The sequence below is a fragment of the Anabas testudineus genome, chromosome 4, assembly GCF_900324465.2.
Source record: "Anabas testudineus chromosome 4, fAnaTes1.2, whole genome shotgun sequence".
NCBI classification, from domain to species: Eukaryota; Metazoa; Chordata; class Actinopteri; order Anabantiformes; family Anabantidae; genus Anabas; species Anabas testudineus.
The window spans coordinates 10,753,595-10,768,692 of record NC_046613.1 but is presented as its reverse complement, the minus strand read 5'-3'; the positions used below and the strand labels follow the sequence as shown (position 1 = coordinate 10,768,692).

General features: G+C 41.6%; 1 protein-coding gene across 1 annotated transcript in view; it reads left to right on the top strand.

The window, feature by feature from the left end:
* The window catches only part of LOC113152278 (zinc finger protein GLIS1), a 63,804-nt gene extending 49,047 nt beyond the window's left edge, over positions 1 to 14,757 (top strand). The window contains exons 6-10 of the mRNA XM_026345433.1: positions 2,716 to 2,857; positions 5,713 to 5,887; positions 13,082 to 13,215; positions 14,021 to 14,176; positions 14,270 to 14,757. Of these exons, the coding sequence (XP_026201218.1) occupies positions 2,716 to 2,857; positions 5,713 to 5,887; positions 13,082 to 13,215; positions 14,021 to 14,176; positions 14,270 to 14,406 (744 nt within the window). The 3' untranslated portion in view covers positions 14,407 to 14,757. The remainder of the gene's footprint in view (positions 1 to 2,715; positions 2,858 to 5,712; positions 5,888 to 13,081; positions 13,216 to 14,020; positions 14,177 to 14,269) is intronic.
* Positions 14,758 to 15,098: the final 341 nt, after the last annotated feature.

The window sequence follows — 15,098 nt, the reverse complement described above, 5'->3', positions numbered from 1 at the left end:
CCAGTGACCAGATGTTATGGACAAATGTCAAACAAATGCTCTTAGTCCACTCTTGGAGCAGGCCAGGAGAAAAGCTGTTGGGAGTGTTACTGTGGGGAAAACAGAGCCCCAATTACAAGTGATGAATGTTTTGCTGGGCACTCATAAGAATCTCCTGGGAGGACACACACATACACATTTGCTGACATACAGTATCTAAGAGTGAAATAATAACGTGGACGATGCCAGCAGTTTGAGAAGTGCAATCATTTGTGATTTCAATGGCCAAGAAGGCAGAAGGACTGTCCATTTGATTGATTGTCGTGATAATACTGCAGAGGTTTTCCAACCACTGAATCAGAATGTGGAATTGATTTTCATGGAATAATGAAGGATAGATCTGTAGATGGATGGACAGGCAGGCAGATGCAGGGAGTTGAAGACTGACTAAAAGACTTGGACTGATAATGTAGAAACAGGTTTGGTGGACAACATTAATCTTTGTCATCACTAACTGGATCACTTTTATTTAAATAAACTCTGGATTTATTCTGCCATAAATAAATAAATAAATAATAAATGACTCATAACAACACTGCTAGGTTTTAATACCTATTAGCGTTATGAAGTTATTGCTTCTTACTAGTACATACTACATTGTTACAGCATGATGACAAAAATAAACTTGATTTGCAGTTAGTTTATGTTTTGATTTGATTTATGATTAACTGAACCCATATATGACAGTCACACCAGCTGTTCAAACTTCATACTTTTATAATGTGAAATGTATTCGACCACCTCCCGATTACTTCTCTTTTTGTTTGTATCTCATACTAGCCAGTCCTCTAAGTCTAACATAAAGCAAAGCTTGAGCAAACACAAAATAAAGGTTTTAAATGATAATTGCATTTTTTTAAGCAAAATAGTGATATAATACCCAAAATTACTTGCCTCATAAGTTACTATCAAACTGCATTGATCAGTATGAGAAGATTGCACCGCTGGTTTTAAGACTCTGGGACTGCAAATCTGCGAATGGAGAAGACTTGGAACAATAGTGATAATCTTCCCATAAGTATCTGACCTTCAAACATTAGTTCAAGAACATGGTAGTGACTCATACAGGAAGTCACGAAAGATGTACGGAAAACATCCAAGGAAGTGCAGGCCTCTGTCACCTCAATAAAAGTCACACAGTATCATGACTCCACTTTCCCATAGACGCTGGGTAGAAATGGCATCCAGTGGAGGGTGGCGAGGTGAAAGTGACTGAAAACCAAGAAGTCTTATCTGAATTCTGCCACAACACAGCCAAATGATTATCAAACCTTTAAAAGGACACAACGGGGTTAGGCAGCAGCAATCCTGAGTCTGGCAACCTCTGAATGTTTCAAATGGAATAAAGTGGCCTAGTCAGTCCAGACCTGAAATAGCTAGTTCAGAGGTGATTACATTTTCACATCTGTGATTTAGACAATATGAGATACACACTAAAAAGGAAGAAATCATGTCTTTTCACATCTCTGTAAATGTTAACTAATCAGAGATTTACATTTAGCAATTAAATAAAAGGAAACACATGTTCTTTTGTGAATAAAGCATCAAATAAATATTTAAATAAAGCTGTATTGCCTGAACTGGTTGTACGGGACAAATTACAAAATAACGTTTGGTAGGTTGTGACTTCATATTTGTTCATGATAATGAACAAACATGTCACCCTGTTTTATTAGTTTGTAAACAACAATAGCACAGAAAAATGAACAGTATCATTAATTTGCTACTGCAGTTGTAGGTATGAACAATCCATTGTTGGTTTTTGTCTTGGCTTCATGGGATTTGTTTACAATAATAAATTGGACTTTGTAGAGTCTAATTTGTTGTGCTGAGCAGATGAGGTCCGCTGTTGTTGTTTGTCCATAAATACTCATCTAAATCTGGGGCCTAAGCAGATGCCATTGAGACCTTTGGTTGATTCCCCTTTTCTCCACTCAGTGTCTTAATTCTGGCTGGACACGTTGTGTTACACACTATTGGTTTAAAGTTACTTTTCTTTCTCTCTACTCGACAGCACCATCCCAACCACTGTGTTGACTTTTCAGGGTCTTTAAAGGTAAAACTCATGGGGAAAGAAAAAGATGTGATTGTTAGTACAGTCCTGCTGTACCTCAGCAACTGTAATGTTTTATTACAGTGAAAGTCACTGATATATACAGCAGAGGTCAGCTGTTCCACTGATCCATAAGGCAGATGTTCTAATTTCTCCAACTGACACAAGTTTCCTGAGGGTTAGGTTTCTTATGCATGGCATGCGATCAACTCTTCAGTACAAATGTGTCTTTAGTTGCCCGTGTTACTGTTACTGCAGCAAGAGAAACAGAACAAATCTTACATTGGTGCAGTGATCATTTGCCCACAAAGTCTAAGGCCAATGCATGACTACAAAAGGAGAGTATGATCTTTCCTCTGGTTCCCCCTGGCTGACAGTGTATTCTCATTTGTTCTTACTGTTTCAGATTAAAATTACACATTATTGTCACATTATTGCAAAAAGGGAAAACACACACACACACACAAGAAAAAAACATCCCACATAGGGTCCAGCCTACAAATAGACAAACTGAAGCTGGGCTTTGTTTTTAGGTTGTGTAATCTTGAAGACCAGATGGAGTTCTCTAAATGACTCATCATAAGTTCCTATAAACATGTTATTCTGTCCTTTGTGTTTGACAGCTTCGGCCCTGCCCTCACCTGGAGCAGGATGTTCTGAGCGACTGTCTGTCCATGCAGCACGTTCAGAGCTCCTCCACCTCACAGCACCTCTACAATGGCAAAGATGGGCGTTCTCCTGGCCTGGGACAAGACATCTTCACAGGTGCTCACAAGATGCTGCCCTGTCACCCATCACCCTGATAATGTCAAATTAAGGAGGCATTAAATAATGTAGTACTGCTACTAGTCTCTCCTACGCAGTGCACCATCCATGTATGAACAGTTCACACATCATGTCACTATGTGTTGATTATTGTATAGACTTAATAGACATTTTAACAAGCAATAGCTATTTATCATTTGCTCTTCCAACATGTCATGTGACACCAGTAGTAGCACCGTCCTCTGTGGTTGAGCAATTCCAAATGTGAGTGCAAGATACTGGCTGAGTCTCAAAATATCGATGGCCAGGGAGTATTCGTTCCAAAACAGAAGAACAGCCAGCAACTGAGGCCAGACCGCCAGAAATCCCAACACCTGGCAAAGCAATCACAGAGTCATTGGTGGTAATCAACAGCCATGTCAACATTCCTGCAGATGTATTATGGTAATTTTGTGCTTTCTGGCAGAAAAAAATCAAACTCTGTCAAACATAAACAAATTACACCACTATAATTACTTTTTAATTGCTTAGACACATTTTATATAAACAATTTTAGCTGTTGGACTGAATTTGAGTTATTTTATTTTAGGAGGAAATGTTACAACTTTGCACATTTGTTTGCTTGGTTTGTATTTCATAATCATATAATGTTAACCATATCATCTTGCCATGCAAAAACAGCAAAAACCATTAGCAGCAGCTACAAACGGAAACTTTTATTCATCACATGTAAACTTCCATTTATTTGATAAATGAAGTTGACTGTCACCAAACGTCAACAGAAGAAAAAAAAAGATTTTAACAATTTTAAAGACAAGAACAATGTCCTGCTGCGTCCTTGCTTTATGGACACATCTGTCCTGGTGCCTGCCGGTAACTGGTCCAAGCTCCCCGTTGCTTTCTGTTATTGTTGCTGGAACTGAGCACACCGCTGATGACTGTGAACGCTCGACTTGTCTTTGAATGTCGAACCGGGCCTCTGAGCCTTGGCTTTTTACCCTTGGCCTCTCTCTGTTTCTGAGTGGATGTCGCTCGCTGTCTTATTTGAAATGGTTTAAAGCCCTGAGGAGCACACTTGCAAGCTGATGCTTAAGCTTTCAAGGATGCAGTGTCACTCAAGGCCAGCAAAGATATCGCAGGTTGGCATTCAGGATGTCCATTTACATGAGTTTCGCTTTGTTCTAGGGCCAATAGGATGCATGGAAGAGGTGGGGCAAAGTGGGCAGCCATCCCATCATTAACACTTGTGGTGCAGAAAATGACTCATGCTTCCAGTCAGAGCTGAAGTTGTTTTCCTGTTTGCTGGTTATAGGTCTGCTCTTATTCACATGGCTGGAGTGAGACTTACGAGAAGCCCCTCTCTGTTTTATAGAGCATAATTAGTGTTCCCTGATTAACCAGAGGAAGGACTCATCATAGTTTTAGAGCAGAGGTTTACATGCTCCTGCTATTATGCAGAGTAGCTGATCTACTTCTCCATCTTCTTCTCCTCACACAGAGCACTCTTCCTGAACTTGACCAGAAACTTTTCAGAGCCAATCCACAGTATCTTTAGAACATAATCCTCCACTAACGCTTCAAGAGCACCATCAGATCCTCTGATCCTCTGTCTCTCTCTGCAAGGAACTAGCAATGAAATTGAGGCAATCACAACCATTATTTGTCGACTGTTGTGTCGGTCTGGTAGCAGATGTTGGGGCTAAAGGGGAAAACATTTAAGGTCTGTGATTGATGATTTGGGTGTAATGAATCAAGCTTGTAACCATTTCAGAGTGCTGTCAGATCAGACCTCTGCATGCTTCCACTTGAGAACAGCTGGGCCTGGAAACAGCAAAAACAGGAGCACCGATCTTTTCTCTTCCTTTCATCTCCTCCTGTCTTCTTTTCCTGTTGCTGCTCCAGACGCACGGCTTTCCTTGTGTATGCTGGGAAAGAAATAAGGCGATAAACAGAGCAAAACATGATGCAGTAGACATACTGATGGTTTATCAGTTTATCCTAATAAGACTTGGTGTCCATAGAGTCTAGTTTTTAATTGAACTAGAGCAACATATTTGAATGCTGATGAATTTAAACAGCTGGGAAATCTTAACGTTCATAATAATAGCAAATAAGACATATCCACACACTGCAATTAACAGGAATGACAAATATTAATGGATTCTAACATCTCAGATGTTAGTATATCCTAGTAAAATGCAGGCATGGGCTCTGTTGGTCAAAAGAAGCAATTTTAAGATGTTGCCTTTGCTTTGGATGGACATTTTTACAAACAAATAAAAAGTAAAATACAATCAGTACATCATTAGGTTCAGTGCTTGTTTCTGGATAAGAACAGTGAAAGTCTTGAATCATGGTTTGCAGCTTAGAAAATGTTGAACAATGCTGCACTGTTTTCAAATATAAATAAAAAAAACTCTGAAACACATGTTGGACTTTTTGGAAAAGAGTTAAGAAAAATGTTGTTTTCTGCTCAGTGTATAAGAAATTTAAAATAATCACACAGATATATGATGACAGTAAACACACAAAACAGAGACCATTCAGAAACCTTATCCCCCTTTTAAATTCTCTGCTGTTCAAACGTGACATTTTAGATTATTATTGTGTAATAAGAGAAAGCAGCTGAAATGACAAACAAGGCTAATCCCTGTGGCAGCACAAACAATGTACCCTAAATTACAAACAGTGCAAACTGAAATTTTATTTTACAAAGCCCTTTGATTGGATGAAGGTTGTCAAAACAAAATCCTGTTGCCATGAAATGGGTTTTAATTTGCTCAAAGGAAGGATGGAGCGCAGAACCCACCAGTTTATTCGGCACATTTACTGAATTAGTTTTGTTTGTCTTTCAGGCCTATACATTGGCTCCAGCACCCCCCAACACAGTGCCTCAGTGGAGCTACTCTCCCCTCACCCCACCCCCGCCTCCACTGCTGACATCCCATCCCGACAACATCGACTGGACAGGGACCTCTGCAGTCCTCATCACCTATCCCCATTAGCTGCCATGGATGGCTCGCGAGACGGGTGAGTCCTACATTGAAATGCAACATGTTGATGCGACACACTGGCTCAGTAAATTGAGATATATTGAGACAAAGCTGTGTACCATCACACTCACTGGATGAATCAGCATAAACTCTCTCACAATTCGCAGCATAAATCCGTCTTTTCATGCATCTACCCACACAAATTTAGTAAGACAGTGACTTCCTTACTCTATTAGGCATCATCCTCATCCTCATCCTTGTCATCACACATCGCACCGTGTGTTTCCATTATTTTCCACCTGTTTATCATCCTGAATCCAGGCTGTACAACAGGGCGAACCCACTTAGATCATGTTAGGTTAAGCCTCTCAGTGCTGCTGACAAAACCATTTGGCTGTCTTTACTGGAAACAAACTCAACTCCACAACCCCTAAGATGTGCCTCATGGGAAGAGGGGCTGTGCTGGTCACCGCAGGGTCAATGTGACACATCACCAGCTCTATTTCTGGCACTCAAGTCAGTGTTCATAAGGTCCCCAATCTCTAGATTTAACAGCATCAGCGCGATGACCAAATTGTTTGGCTGGACTTGAGTCACTTTTTAATGAGAGTAATGTGTCAAAGCAGCATTATAGTGTCACTTTCTGGTGGTTATGTTGCAAGTTGTTTTACCTACCGACGATCGTTTCTGAAAACACTATCACACTACTTTGACAGAAACAAGTGATTATATTGTACAAATCAACAGTAGGCATTTGTGTTTTATAGACCTTATGGATACTGCATTGGTCACTTGATTTGTTGATAGGTCACATAGTATTAAATGATCTCAACAGTTAAACCCTCTTCTAGGTAACTGTGACAACATGTACATCTGGGGCTACTTTTAAAATAGAAAGCAGTACAACTGAAGACAATTTGGTAATATTTACTGTCGTAAGTGTGCCAGTATTGCTACATCTTTGGAGAAGAAACCCACTGCAACATGAATAAATTAATTAACTATCCTGAAACACATTTCTACAGAGCTCCCTCTTACATTAGATATCAACAGTTCAAAAGAGTGCAAGAGTTTTCCGTGTGTGTGTGTGTGTGTGTGTGTGTTTTTGTGTCACAGCATGTTTCCTATTAGTGCTGATGATTTCCCCAGAGAGCCAGCAGAGCAGAGTTACAGAGCCTGAGTGTCGTCAGGAGGCACAGTGTGTACTATACTAAACAATGTGCAGAAGACCAGGGAGGTAGAGAAGGAAAACAGTCTTTTACAGTTTAATAACATTGAGAAAGAGCGGATGGAATCAAGCATCATAACCCATGTGTTTCAAAAGTGACCGTGTTACGTAAACATGCTTTCTTTTAACTTCGTGGTCTGCTCTTTAGGTGTCTGTGTGTGTGTGTGTATAGAAACTTTTGATGGGGATATATACATCATAGCTGTATGACACAATGACTGCGCTTACATGCAGATAGTTTTGAGTTTTTACCTGCTTTTGATCATATTCAGCATATGCTGTTTACATGGAACATGAGAAATGTCCACGCTTCATGATTGTAACAGTATCCAGGTTTCTTATGGTCTTGGCTGCAGACGTGTCCGCCCCTATCACAAACTCTATATTGCTATGAATGTTCAGAAACCTGAGTAATGTATTTTGTGCCATCACATCCTGGTTTTGATTGGAGCACTCCAGACAGGTGTCTGAAATCAGGATATGACGTTAACGTATGCAATACATAACAGGGATACTGCATCAGATACTAGTGCACATGTCACTGTTCAATGGATTTCTTGACTCGTCAGAACTCCGCGTTCTCGTACTGTGAAGTCGTCTGAATGCAAACGTCCAAGACCCGCTTGGAGATGACAGGTCAGCCTGGAAGCATCTGAAAGGTCTGATGTGTTGTTTTAAGCCTTGAGAGCAGGAGAACACTGTTTATATGACCTTGTGGTTTCTGTGCCTCGTTCTCGGCAGCATGCACAATTACCAGCATGAGGAAGGGAATGGAAAGTGAAAAGAACCTGAGTAGGGGATGCTGTAACGGCAGTTACACAGGCAGGGTGACATATTGGATGTGAGACATCGGTCTGTTCATTCGAGTGTGTGATGAGGGACACCTGAACTTTGTGTGTATGTGTGGGTGCAGTGTGGTCATAATCCCTTTTTTCCTTCGATTTGTAATTTAAGTGCCCAGTAAGCCCTTTAAATAATCTTGTGTTCATCTATGTCTTTGCTTCTCTACCTTAAGCTCCCACATACTTGTGATGACAACAAGGCATTAAAGTTAAAGGCAGTTTCCACATTTACACATTTCATCAAATCAAGATGTTTGACCCAAAAATGTTCATGAATGCAAACACTCCCACACACACATACTGTTGTGTAATGTGTTCATCGCACTATGTGGACAGAGGGTGGGTTGAAGAGTCAAAAAGTGAGTTGTGGCAGGATCTACAACTCGCTAGGCATGAGACGTCTACTTACATTTGCCTGAAGATGGAGCATTTGATTTACATGTTTAAAGCCTTGAGTATACAGGCTGCTGCCAAAGTCAATATGAGCGCCGCACTTGTTTTTCCCAAACGGTTTAGCAGGACATTAAACATTTTGACAAAATTATCAAACTAACCTGCCTCTAGTGTGGCAGCCTCTGACCTCATAGCTAAATGTGTTTACTCTGGCTCAAATAGGCCATTTAGACTTATTTTACTTTGTAAATACCAGTGTCATTTTTCTGAAGCTAATATTAAAATATGCCAGTTAAAATACATTTGCCGATCGCCGTAGCACAAGTGAGTGCGGGTGTGTGTAGTGCCTCTCGCATAGAGATGGCAGTTCAACCATGGCGGCCTGTGCTCACAGAGAGATGGGTGGTAAATGTTGTCATTCACTGCTTCAGCCATATGTGGTTATATAATTGCTGAAGGGAGACTCTGCTGCCTTTACCTGGGTATTGATATTAGAGCCCCTCTGCAAATATTAGCCTGAGGTGGTTTGATACCTCTGCAGTGATTGACACAGGCTAATTGAATTAGAGTGGCTGCAGAGACGGCACAGAGCTACATTAAGAGTTCCTGCTCTGAAGGGAACGTTCATAACTTGTAATTTTACACTGTCTGTCTTCCAGCCATTATCATTCTCCAATGATCCAGAAAATTAGTGTCAATCTCACAACCCAAACAAAATTACTTTTAAGGTGGCCGCTCATGGCTCCATGTGGTGGTGAGTCATGTCAGAGTGTTGTGTTAATAATGTGTTTCGTCTACAAAAGCAGTTAAACTTAAATAAAAGATTAAAATGATTTACTGTCATAATTTGTCCAAGAAGAACAATGTTTAAAGATGGATCCTTTCTGTTTAGAGCAGTTGTCTTTCTGGGACTAACGAAGAGCTTTCATGGTCCAAAATATCCTGAGCACCGGCTGTGCTCTTCTCACTGGGGCCTGCGGGGCTGGCTTAGCTTTAACTTAGCTTTAGCCAGCATGCTGTACTCCGTCTCTCAAGCACAGTTTTAGCTCTCTAACCAGAACCAGAAGCGTTCCCACCGATCTGTGCCAAAGAACCCTGTCATCCATCAGCAGGGCTTAATGGTCGGCTGCAGAGAGGGGAGATGAGAGGGCAGGCAGAGGGTGTTTGTGGAGAACTTAGGATCTGCAGAGGACATGGTCTGATCCCTGCTCCCTAGTGGGACAGTGAGCTGCAGGTGAAGGAAGACGAACGAGGAGCAGAGCAGGACTGCTCATGAATCTTCAGGTTATTTTCCATCCCATTTTTCGTCCGTACAGAGAGCCAAGACTGCAGGGCCATTCACAATAAGCTGTAAACATTTCAGACCATAGTTCAGTCCAGTTGTGAAGACATTCATGCACACATACCTGACAACACTTTGTCTGGACTCGAGTGGCTTCGGGGCAGCTTCGGACAGCTCAGGTTGGAACGTCCTTTTGATTTAGTCATGAACTTCAGCGCTGAACCTAATCTTATTCCCAGAATGACATCAGCTTTCCCATATTACTCAGTGAAAAGTTCGCTGAGCAGACTGAGTCGAACTCACTGAGCTAGTGTCCACTATAGTGAGCAAAGGGTGAAGTTTATGTCAGTCTGCACACAAGAGTATTTTACATCTCTCCACATTCTCCCTAACCTCTTGACCTTCTGTGTATTTATAAAATGCAGTACATCATCTGAGAGCCTAACCTTAAAATCTTCTCTTAATTCTGCCTTCAGGAATCACCAGGTCAGAGGTCAAATCGCTCTCTCATTTCAACGAGACTGGAGTGGGTGGGCTGGCTGGAAACGGTAGAGTAGAGCAGGATGTTCGAGATGAATATTGAGGGAGAGATTAATGTGGCATATGAAAGATTCCCCTCATACCTCAAGCTTGAGCAGTTAGCAAGCTAGAGACTAGCGAGAGTAAGGCTGGGGGCAGCTGGCAGTGATTAGCTTATGATTCACTTTAGCTCCACATAGAGGCAGCTTGTAAAAATATGAACAGTATAACTGTTTCCTGAGTTTGTGCTGACAGCAGCTCCTGGGGGAATGCTGCTCTCTGCAGGAACACATGGCCATGCACTGGGCCTGTGCCAACCTATGGATTAGCCACGCTCGCCAACGTCTAGCTTCTCTTACACAAGGTGTCACACAAGCTTCCTCAGTTTTCCGATTGAGGTCAAGTGTAGTCCACTCACAGTTAAGCACTTAAATTTAACCACTTTTCACAATGATGAGTTTAACAACAAAAACTCCAGTGTAGCAATTCTCCAGTGTGCTCTTACATCCTAAGACATCAGTCATATGATCAAAGTTTTAGGTTGCTTTGATTTGCTAATCCTGCCAAATTCTGGATTTGGAAAGTCCCTCTCTTTGTTTGTTTCAAAGTGAGAGGAAGGAGAAGAAGGTTTTAAGATCTTTAAAAAAAAGTAAAAAAAAATCACAAAATATATTTAAAGATACTCTATTATTATTTAGCAGTACAGGAGCTGTTTTGTATTACTGGATAATTATTGCTGTATAAACAACACACAGTGCTGGAGCTTATCCCAGCTGTCATTGGGTGAGAGGCAGTGTGCACTCTGGACAGGTTGCATGTCTTTGGAGGGAGGAAGCCTGAGTACCTGGAGAGATCCCACGCAGACATGAAATGCAAGAAGGCATAAGCTAATAGAAAATAGTACAATGTAATATAAGTTTAGCATTTATAGGAAAGGTTTTGCAGTTTTTTTCCACTTTCTATTTTAACAATATTTACCATCTTCCTTCATAGGCCACTCTCTGCCAAATGCCCTGCACGAAGCCACTGCCAGCTACTGAGTGCTGGGTGGGGCGTCCGTCACGCGTGGAGCAGTAGGTCATATAGCACACTCGAGCCACACCAGCAATGAGCAGTCATCTGAGGGCTCGGCTGCCTCGAGCAACACTCTGTCATCACGTTCATATAGCGCTTAGTGCAAACCATATGCTTCCACGTAGTTACACAGCAGCAGTTTATGTATTGGCATTCCTGATATGCAGCCATGAGAGGGTACTAAGTAGCTGCTGAATATTTGGGGTGGTGATTGGCAAGCACTGTTTAAAGGCAGGCCTATCAGTCTGGATTTGGACTAGATTGCTGTTTCGTTAAATTAATGTCAAGAGTACAACCTTAAGTTGTTAAAGTGGTGGTCATTTTGAATTTCTTGTTAACAGTTAACATTTAAGTGTGAATTAATACTAGACATGGTTCTCACTGCTTCTGGATACATTTACTACTGTGATCTATTGAAGACAGAACAAAGTGAGCACTAACTATACCTTGTGTGTTAAACTGTGAGCTGCTGATGTGTTTCATCAGCAGCTCGTTGGACATTTTGGTGAAAATGTTTACTCATTCTCTTGCTGGAAACTTGATGAGAACACGACGTACTTACTGTGGAGACTGCAAATAGGGATACAACTAGCCTGGCACTGAACACACTGTATCGTTGTACAGTTTCAATTTTGGTTTTCATATTATTAAACAGACGAGACATAACACAGTAATTATTGAACATTGAGGTTGCTTGTACGCATTTTTTTAACCTTTGATCAGCTAAGCTAATTGTCTACTAGCTCTAACATTGGGATTTATTTTTACGTGACTTTGGCGCTTATTTAAATGTGAGACAAATCTAAAATTGCCATCAGTCGTTCTTTATTTAATAATTATTTATTTCACACAAGGCTTGTTTTTTAAGAGGTTCTACATTTCTGCAGTTTCTACAACTTTGAGTTTGAAGTGGAATTCCCCCAAAAATGGAAACTCACCACACAGCTGTGCAAATCAAAAAAGAAATAGCCATAATCACAGCAGCATTTTCCTGTCAGATGAAATGATATTATGCAGAACTTGTTCTCAGATGCTGCTGAAAAGCTTCTGCACAAGCTCCCTGAAGCATGCTGTACTGTAATTTCATTTGCAGATTTTTGAGAGGGAACCAGTTTAACTAAGATGCTGAATGGCAGAATAACAATTTGCTGGTGTAATTGTTATATTTCACCTTTTGCTTTAATGAATTTTATCTTAAAATTGTGGTTTCTCAAGTGTCCATTGTAACTGTTATTATAAATTAAGTTCAGACTGAAGAAACATCAACAGTATACTTTTTAAAATATTACTCTGAGCAGGTAAGTGGATGATTATGTTCCTTAATGATATCACACTGCAGTTTCTTATTACAAACATATCTGGCAACATGGAATAGATTTCTATATAAAAGATCAATATCCAGGAAAATAATCCAACCTCAGTTGTCTTCCAGGCTGTTAGAGTCCACAGAATCACAAACATGTCATCTTTATATTTCTTCTCTCAAAAATCATGAATGTAAACACTATGGTGCTTTTTTCTGTCCAGGCCACAAAGCCTAAGATTACTGCAATGGTGTATGTGTTTTTTGTGGGGAGGGGGGTGGACTTCACTTGAATGCACTGCTGTTTGTTGACTTAAGATCATAATATGTGGTAGGAGGATGATTACATGCGGGGAGCCCAACTTTCCACACGCCTTGACTGTTTCTTCTTCTGGGTGTTTAGGATCAGTAACTGCTTCACTGCGTTTGTTAAATCTTGTGGTTAGCGAGGCCGCCATGGAGCTCGGGCTGAGATTTTCACAATACGTGAAGCATTTTATTGTGAAATTATTTAGACTGTCAAGAATGGATTATTATAAATTGAGAGCTTTAAATGTATATCTCAACCACCTTCTCTGTGTCCTCTCCAGGGTGTCGGGTCCCCTCTTGTCTCCTGGGATGAAGGGAACAGGGACACCTCCTCCTCATCCGCTGGAGAAACAGCATGTCCACCCTCATCACAAGCCCTACTCTCAGTATCATCACCATCAGTCAACTAATGATGGTACGACTGACCCAGAGACAACTGAATGAATGTAACTTAACCTGTTTCAGGGAGTTGTGTAATTCAGTAATATGTGGCTTGTCGATTACTCTTGCCTACTGTATTACTATGAGAGGAGTTACATCAAGTGTTAGATCCTTGTGTAAATTCTTCCCATCTGAACACCCTTTTCCAAGCACTTCACTGCACCACCAGATCCACATAAAAGCTCTCAAAAAGAGGAAGTTGTCTCGTAGAGTAGCAATACAGCCCTGCGGCACTGTCAGAGCATTTTTAGGACAGAGAGAGATTAGAGTCATGGAGACAGAGTGGAGAAAACCACATGCCGGAAGCCTTTTCCCTGCTCTGAATTAGCCAACAAAATGCTGGCTCATGTATTCAGCTGTCTCTCAGCACTCTAACATGGCAGGGTTAGAGTCTTTTTCCTAGTGCCTTAAACACCGTTTTCACTGTAAAGATCTACACATGGACGTCTCTCTAACCACGCTGTGGTCAGGGAGTTGCGTAAAGGCGCTCCAGGAAAGGCTGCTTTCCCATTATCGTGACTCCTGCGGTCGATTCGGAATACAAACTCAGACGTTGGGGACAGATGCTACATACTATGGGGCTGGCACAGTTAGCATGTGCACAAATATAGCATTGTCATAATTTGAGATCCACATTAAGTTTCAGCAGGATGGAGTGGACATTCACTGAACTTGGAAACAATTGCCTATAGTTGCTGGTGGCAGTTGATCAAGTCTGGCTTCTATTTTTCTCTTCATTCTCTCCTCCCTGTCCTTCAACATCCTCCCTCATTTCCTAGAATACCAAGGCAGCTTTCAGAGCTGCTTCCATTTCGGTGACTCCTACAGGATGGAGCCGACAGTTGGTGGTGTCCACATCCCTGGAGATTCTCATGTCTATACTTCCCATCAGCACAATGGTTTCCACATGTCGACGGCCAACACTGGCTCTGCAGGTAGAAGATTTTACCTATAGTTAGTCTGCTCAGATTATAATCCAAACTAGTCGCCTATAAAATATTTAACTGCACTTTTCTTTTCTGATCCAGGCTTCAGCTTAACCCAGGAGCTCCAAGGAAACGCAGGGTGCCAGTTCTCTTCAAGCCCAGAGGAGAGCATTTACTTCCAGGTGGGCAGCTTTGACCGCAGCCTGAGCCACGTGTCCTCCATCTACACAGAGACATAGAGCAACACTGGAGCAGGACACATTTCACCACTCCTCCTTTACCACTCCACAGTCTCAGAGTTTCCTTCCACATACATCTTCTCTAGTTCCTGCTTTTTTTTTTTTTTTTTTCATACAAAATATGGGTCACATAGTGAATCAAAATAGGTCTGCTGAGTCTCACCTTCATAGGTGCCAGATGCAAACCAGCAAGATAAAGCCAAAAAAATTGTATTTAGTATGCACCACTGAGTAAAGACTTACCTGCCACTAGCTGAATGGTCAAGATGCAGATTACACCTGACTGTTACTTAGAACCCACTTGTTAGCTTTGTTACCATGGTTCTCTCTCCACCTGGAACTATTTATAGGTACGGGAAATTACCTCCTGAGATTAGGTGCATGGATATTCTTTAAGACATGCAGGTGTGTGCACACTAAACATCTGATCTCCACAACTCTGTTTGTGTTTGCTTGTGTGGGAAATGCTATTTTTTTGTCGGCAGTCGTACTAGCGCTGACCCTGTAGCTCCGACACCTCTCTCGCCAGCTCGAGGCTGACCCCAGCAACCCTGGGTTGATGTCGGCTCAGGACTGACCTGGTGCTCTGGGGCATCAACGGCCCTCCCTCGTGCATCCTTTGGGTCCCACCGGTGGAGCCCAGGGAGCAGGCATGGATGGAGCTGGGGGCGAGCCCTAGGGTGGTTACCACC